General features: G+C 51.8%; 1 protein-coding gene across 2 annotated transcripts; it reads left to right on the top strand.

Annotated features, from left to right (window-relative positions):
* Positions 1-2,937: 2,937 nt before the first annotated feature.
* TMEM37 (transmembrane protein 37) lies at positions 2,938-7,298 on the top strand. 2 transcript variants are annotated; one of them, XM_055718883.1, is made up of 2 exons: positions 2,938-3,091; positions 3,935-7,298. In XM_055718883.1, the coding sequence occupies exons 1-2, from the start codon at positions 3,071-3,073 to the stop codon at positions 4,505-4,507; spliced, it is 594 nt and encodes a 197-aa protein (XP_055574858.1). In that variant the 5' UTR covers positions 2,938-3,070; the 3' UTR covers positions 4,508-7,298. The 2 variants fall into 2 exon arrangements, with proteins under 2 accessions (XP_055574858.1, XP_055574859.1); XM_055718884.1 differs by having other exon boundaries at positions 2,987-3,091; positions 3,941-7,298.
* Positions 7,299-7,700: the final 402 nt, after the last annotated feature.

The raw sequence follows: 7,700 nt of genomic DNA, 5'->3' as shown, positions 1-7,700 counted from the left end.
AGGCTTTGGGCATCTCCCAAAGACTCATCCTGCAAGATAACGAAGATCTCCAAGATTTGTCTTCAAGATCATGTTAATGTGTGTCTGGAAAGACACCTTAAAACAGAAGTCTGACAAAAATGAGGGTGTAAATGCCTAGCCATATCAATTGCTATGCCAGGAATTAAAGATGTGATCAGAAAAAAAAATTATTCAACTGACAAGTGTATTTACAGAAGTAACCAACTTTCAGATCTGGTGAACCTGGACCGGTGGTGACTCAGTCACTTGTGTTCTGCTTTACCTCCAAGTGAAATACTTCATTGGGTAACTGGTCCCTAAGCCCCTGGTGACTCTCAGACTTCAGTCCTGAACCTTGTCCGGGCTTCTGCAGGAAAAAATCTGAAACAGATTCTTTAGTGTTAAACTTTTCATGGTTTTAAATGAACCAGATGAAACTATTCCATGTTTTACAGCAGTCTCTGGTAATTTCCATTATTTATGAACACATTTCCCTGAAAACTTTCTCTCCAGGGAGAGGATGTGAAATACCCACTTAAACAATAGAGAAAAGGGACTTTCTAAACAAAATAATGAACCTGGCAATATACCAAGAACTCTACATTAACACAGCTGAACCAAAAATACATCTGAAGTGCTTTAAAGGTCATTTACCGTGTTGTTATGATGTAAGTAACGTGTTTTTCAGACAAAACCCAAATCTTATTTTTCCTTTTAAAGCACTGAGCTCTTTTTATTGCAAAACACTTTTCACTTATGATTTTCCAAAATAATAACCTCGAGGCATTTTTCCACAATTTGTCTTTTCTTCAAGCAATTCTGTTATTTTTTTTTATCTTTAAAAGACTCAAACTGCCATTTCCCTTAATGAACCAGCTTGGCAGATAACTATGTAGCTGCTCAAGTATGACAGGGAAGCAGTTTTCCTTTCGAAAGTAACCACTTTAAAGTTCCTCATATTACAAAGCTTCTTATGCACGTGTTTACTCATGTGAGCCTTACCACAGGCTTTTATGGAAAAAAAATTATCTTGTTCGGCAGGATATGCCCCCATTATTAAAAATTATTTTTTAAAATTACTAAAGTCATTAGGATGACTCACTTGTTTTAAAGGCAGATTTATGCTTAATAATTTTGCTGATTGGGGCCCAAATTGCCTAATGCTTTGCAGGATTGAGCCCATGTTACAGAAAGCATAAGTCATGTGAGGTTCTTGCCAGATAAGAGTTGGTGTATTTTGTCTGGCCCAAGCCTGCATTTGCTTAGCACGGTTACGTGCAAGCAGCATTCGTTCAGTTCATGCAACAAATGAGACCAGACCTGCTTGTGCTTTTTGAGCCAAAATTGCATAAATGTTGTTGCATTTGGAACTTAAAAGTGGAAGGGTATAACAGCAAGTGCATGTAATCAGTCTGAACACTGCGATACAGGAATGCTATTTAACCTGTGGAATAAATAGCCCTGGATGTTCATAACACTATTCTACCCTCTGATGAACCTAAAATGAAAGGGATGTGGCAAACATCAAGTTTGCTAGCTTGGAACGCACATTCAGAAAACAAAATAATATTGCAGACCACAAACCCACAGAAGTTTTAACCACAAACCTTGCAAAAATTTGCCCCGTCTTGCAAAAACAGAAAACCCCAATTCAGCGTTTGATGGAAATATAATTAATAATATATACAACTTGAAGAGAAACAATTTTAAAAAAATATTTTGCAGGAAGGGAGAAAGAAAAAGGTCAGAATTTGTTGTCAAAATGAGTGGTACAAAATTGAAACTAAATGTGTTGTTCAGAACGCTCACTCTTACTAGAAACAGTGTTAGAGCAAACACCCCCGGCCAAATCACAGCAAATATATATGTATTTTTCAAGGAAACATAGGCAGCCCCCATGAACTTGTGTGGAGATTGAAATAATGAGACAATCTTCATAGACAGCTGATCTGTTCAGAAGTGGAAGCTGGAAGAAGGATGAAGTTGTGATGACTTGTACCACTCCATGTTGGAGAAGGGGAATGGTCGCATTCAGACCCCGGCTACCTGTGAGGGAGGCCAGGGCACCCCGGAGACCATCCACTAGATCCTGTGGAGTCACCGCAGACCTGTCCACTGGAATCAAAATCAAAATTTGGCAGTAAAACAAGAGTTTCTGGTGACAGCAAAACCTGCCTGCCTTTTTTTTTTTTTTTTTTTTTTTTTTTTAAGCCGTTTCAGGAAAAAAGGAAGGGGGGAGGGGGGAAAGAAAAAAAAAAAAGCAGTAAAGCAATCCGTAATTCATTAGAGGCTGGCGAGTATGAAAAAGAGCAAGGGCAACAAACTTTATGAGGGGTGGCGTTTTTGCTGACGGTGGAGGCAGCGAGATCCCCAAGGCCGAGCACGGCGGGGGGAGATAAGGGTGCGCAGCAGGCGGCGAGCGGCCGCACCCGCAGCAGGTGCGGAGGGCCCGTGTGCGAGCGGCTTCGCAAACAGCCGCAGCGGGAGCAGATACCGCAGGGAGCAGGAGGACGAGGGCCGGGGCGTCCCTGTGGCCGCGGCCGTTTCTGCGGCTGGGTGTCACCGCTCCGCAGCGGCGCGGCCCCGGCGGCTGGTGCTGGGCCGTGCAGGGGGCTCCTTTGCAACACGCTTCTGCTGGAGAGCGACACCCGCCCCGCGAAGGGCTGCGAGCAACCGGCACGGGGCCGCCCGGCCCCCCCGGAAGGCAAGCAAGCCGCGGAGGTCGCCCCCCCCGTCACCGCCCCGTGCAGGCCGGGCACCGGGGAGAAACGGGCCGCCGGGGATGCACCGGCACTCGGGGCAGGGGGGCTAGCGCTAGGCCGGGCACGGACGAGCCCGTGCGCTGGGCCAGGGCAGCGCTGCGGTCCCCGCTACGCCGGGCCGCGGCGGGGGAGCGGCCCGGGCCGGCTCCGGCCGCGGCTCCGCCCGTCGGGGCCGCGCTGCTGACTCAGCCGCGGGGGGGCCCGGAGGGCGCCCCGGCCCCGCGGGCGTGGCGGGCGGCCCGCCGCCCTCCGGGGGCATAAAAGGCCGCGGCCGGAGCCCGCCCGCGCCTCTCGGCGCCGCCGGCAGCATGACCGCCATCGGGGCGCAGGTACGTGGCCGCCGGCGCCTGCCGCCGGGCCGCGGGGGAGGCTGCGGGCACCGGGGCGCCATCGCTCCGCCGCTGTCGCTGCGGCTTGTCCCGGGGCAGCCGCGGCCCTTTCCGGGGCTGGGGCCACCCGCACCCCCCGATCCGGCCGTGGCTCACCCCTCCTCACCGGCGCGGCCGCTCCCCGCCGCACCTGGCGGGGCGCGCAGGGCCGGGGGGGGCTGCGGGGCGCTCGGCTGGGCTCGCAGTTCGGTGTCGGGCGCCCCCGGAGGGTTTCGGTGAGGAGGGGGCGTGCGTTGCCCGTGGGGGCTGCAGCCGGAGACCCCCGGCCCCGGGGGAGCCGAGCCGTCTCCGGGGTGCAGGGTCGGGCCGGGCCGCCGCTGCGGGCGACGAGCGGAGGAGGAGAGCCCGGGGGGCTGCGGGGAGAGGAGAGCAGTGCTGGTAACGGGGTGCCCCCCGCCCCGCTTCTGCCGCCGCTCCCTTCCCAGCCGCGGACCTGCAGCCTCCCGGGGCCGGCGGTTCCCTGCAGCCCTGCCAGAGCCGGGCTGTGCGGCGGGGGCGCTGGGGCAGGGGTCTCGCTCAGCCCACAGCCTTTGTGATCCCCAGCCCAGCATTGATGTGGGAGCATCGTTCGTGCAGCCGGGAGCGGGAGGGCTTCGCCCACCCTTCCCTTCTCCGGGGTACAGCCTGTAGCTGCGCTGCCCTCCCCTGCGAGATGGGGTTTGATGTGCCCGGGCAAATATTTCCAAACGCTGAAGCCCCACAACTTTGTCCCTCTGGTTTCATTTCACCCTGAAGTAGCGCCGTTAACCTCAGGGTTTTTTCTTCCCCCCGCTCTCCGTTAAGTCACAGAGGCTGCTGGCGCACCGGAGACCACAGAAATCCTTCTTTGAGACGCTCATCAGGAGCCTGATCATCTTGTGTGTGGCCATCGCGGTGGTCTTGTCATCCATCTCCGTCTGTGATGGCCGCTGGCTCTTTGCAAGGGGGCAGCTCTTTGGACTGTGGCACTTCTGCACCGTTAGCAACGGCAGCGTCCTGAAGTGCGTCACTGACCTCAGCCTGGCCAGGGTGGAGGGGCTGAGCGTGGGGGCGATTCCCATAAGGAGCATGGTGTCCTTTGCTGTTGTGGTCGCCATATTTGGCTTGGAGCTGCTGATGGTGTCCCAAGTCTGCGAGGACACCAATGCAAGGCGGAAGTGGTCCATGGGCTCGGTCCTCATCCTCTGCTCGTTTTTGCTGTCGGCCACCGGCGTTCTGAGCTTCTCCATCCTTGTGAAGGATCATCTCACCTTCACGGGCTTCACGCTGACATACTGGTGCGAGTTCATCGCAGCCTTTCTCTTCTTCCTTAATGGGATCAGCGGACTTCACATCAACAGCCTCACACGCCCCAGGAGCAGGGTAGGAAAAATCTAGCTGCAAAGATGTACCTCTGCCTTCGTGTAATCAGCTTTGCCAATTAGACTGGAAAAAAGGGAGTCTAATGAAGTTTGAAAAGGACACTGCGTCTTAAATTGTGTGCATGGAAGGGAAGCATGAGTCAGTCCTGGTGCTTGTGGAAGACATACCCACCCACTGGTCAGCATAGAGGGCTGGGCAATGTGAGCAAAGCAGAGACTGGGACTGGTTGCTCCTGCAATGTGGTTTTCTGGAGGAGTGGAGTAAAGAAGAGGGCATCCCGTTAAATGTGCGCAGGGTCGGCAGACTGCAATCTACATCCATGGGCTGTTTTGAAGCTTACACAAAGCCTGTACTGCTGTGGGTTGGGCGTTGCTAGGATTTCTCCCATACTCTGGAGCCTGTGAAGAGTGTGGTACAACTTTGGTGTGTCTCATAGCTTTGCTCTGTCTCAGGGACAAGTGATCGGTGCCTGGCCATGCTCACTGGTGTGGACTATTGAAAATCTTCATGGGACCTCACTCCTCCATTTCTCTTTCAAAAGAGAAGGCACGCAGTTCTTGTTCTGGTCACCTGTTTTGTTACCTGTGTCTGTCCTTTCCCCTGTGAGTTTTTCTGGGATGCTTCTGACAGAGGCCCAGGGAGATGCAGTTGTCTTGAGGCCAAGGGCAGGCGCTGAGTGATGCAGATGTACAGGGAAGGGTTGTGATGCCTTTCTCAGGCAGCAGTGTGTATTCCTGGGCTTGCAGCCTCCCCACTGGCACTGCTCCTCTGCCAGCCATGTAGGACGCATGCCAATCGGCCACCAAAATTGGTTCATTCACAGCCCTTGCAAAGTTCAATGTAACAAGGCATTGCTCCTCCTGGTTTCTTTTTTGTCCCTTTGGGGCAAGAGAGATAAGCTCTGCAGGGGCTTTAGGCGGGCATCGTGGCTGGGCAGACCGCCACACTTACTGGAGTGTGTTTTGGTTGTTGGTGTTTCCTGCTGGGGCAATAGGAAATCTGCTCATCCTGTAGCTGAGAGTCTCCTGTAGCATTCCTTCTAGGAGGAGAAGGCTCTAGATCCTTCTGACTAGACTAAGTCCTTTTCTTCCCCTAATTAACAGTGAGCCTGGGAGAAGCCGGTGATTTCCGAAGGAGGGGCTGATGGGGGCAGCTTTAATCCATCACAGCTGGTGGAAATACCAAGGGACTTGGCCAAAATTATATTAATGGTGGTCTTCCTGCTGCCAATGCCTGAGTCAAGATCTCTAAAATTGCTGCAGCCTTGATGTTCCCCATAGTGTCTGATGTAAAAGAAGACCTCAGCAGGAGAGGAGACCTCAGAGGTTGGTGGCCCTGCATGTATCCTCCCTGTCCAACATACAGCACTCAGCTGCCCAAAGATAAAAATGTCTTTAGAGTATTTCAGGGTTTCTGGTTTAACATTTATTGGTTATTGTATTTGCTGGTAAAGCTGCTTGTATTCTTGTTTTGGAACAAATGTTTCTATACGTTTCACCTCTGTAGTTTGTCTGGTAGCTGTTGAGCAAGGTTTTCTTTTCCTGTGCGCTGAGTTTGACACAATTTTTCACCTGAAATAAAAGCATCATAGCACAAAGTCTGAGAAGGCTGTGTAGGTGAGCTATGGGTAAGCAGCTTTGTCTGTGAAAGCAAAGACACTTTAAGAGCATACATCCGCCTTTGCCGAATGTGCTCTTGTGGACTCACTTGCCTTCATGTGGACAGTGTCAATTCCTTCTCAGATTTCCGTAACTATAAGACGACACTCCTGAGCCTTTTTTTGTGGTGCAGTTTCAGACCAGGCTTGCTATAGACAGTGCCAGTTATGTTTTTACACATGAGTCTGCCTGTCTTTCTGGCAAGATAATGCACAGAGCTGTGCTACCCAGCCAACTCCTGGAACTCTTGCAATGTCTGGGGCTCTGTCAGAGTTTCTTGACCTGCTTTAAGGACAAGGACTTGGGTCCTGAACTTGCCTCTGGAAAACTGCACTGTGTGTGTCTTTGTGAAGGTGCTTTTGATTTGCTGAATTGAGCTGTGAAAGGTATGCTAGTGGGCTGAATTTGCAGATGCTTGTGTGAATAGTGCTGTGGCTTTAGCAGAGCCGATTACCCCAAAGAGTCTGCAAGGTGCAGTCCTAAACCGTTGCACTTTGGTGTTACCAGGTAGTAGAGTGCCTTAACTAACCAGTAACTCGGTTGTGGTGCCTAGGGCTGCACATGCCAGGCAGGAGAGTTCCCCTACACGAGGTTAAGGGTGTCCACGGCTTGTCTAGAAACATGAATGTAACTTCAGAGTGGCGCCTTGGTGACACTCAAACCTGGAAATCAGTTCTTCATGTACTCCCCTTTGTGCTAGTGGGAGTCTGTGCCCCCAGCCCTTTCCCTGGGGGAAGGCAGCTGTAGCCAGACTTGAGTCCCAGGCTGGTGCCTCCCACTCGGGTTAGAGGGAGGCAGTGGACAATCGGCCATTGAGTTCACCCAAGACTTGGTGCAATTGTGAACGGTTGCAGATGCCCTCTGCTAGCTGAAGAAGAGGCCTTTTGTTGAGGGTAGGGAATCCTTTAGAGAAAATACAGTAACTTTTTTTTTCTCCAGCTGTTTTTGTATAGTACCGCTTGACTTACTAATGCTGGGAGAAAGCACGTTTTGGTGGCTAAATATTACAAAACAGGGTTGATTGTCTCGGACACCCTTACATACAGAAACCTGTGCAGCAATGGGTAACTGCTAATTTTCTGAAGCCTGTGGAAGTGTCAAGCAATATTCCTGAAACTTGTTAAATAAATTTCTTTGAAATAAGACAACTGTAATTATCTCTTCTTATATTTAGATGTTGGGGTGTAGATTTAAGGGGACGAGTGGGGTTTACATAATCTCCCAGGCGCCATCCCCTTGTGTTTACCCAGCTAGACCGATGAAGAAACAACTGCCTGGCGCTTTGCCGAGCTCTGACCAAGGGAGCCAAGGCTGCTGCACACTCTGCTCTCCTTCCCCCCCCCCCCCCCCAACCCAAGCAGCCAGCACTGCTTTCTGGTCTTGCAAAACAAGGGGTGTCAGCTGTGCTGCTTTGTGGGAATTGGAGATAACCTTGTAGGCTCTAAATGATTTCCTGCTGTTGCATGTGCTCTGTTTACCAGCTAAAGAGCTCTTTCCTGTGTCCTTCACCTCCCTTTTCCCACACCGCACCCTGTGTCTGAAGCATCCTT

Source organism: Falco cherrug, chromosome 8 (genome assembly GCF_023634085.1).
Source record: "Falco cherrug isolate bFalChe1 chromosome 8, bFalChe1.pri, whole genome shotgun sequence".
In the NCBI taxonomy this organism is placed as follows: Eukaryota; Metazoa; Chordata; class Aves; order Falconiformes; family Falconidae; genus Falco; species Falco cherrug.
This window is presented reverse-complemented; position numbering and strand designations above follow the sequence as displayed.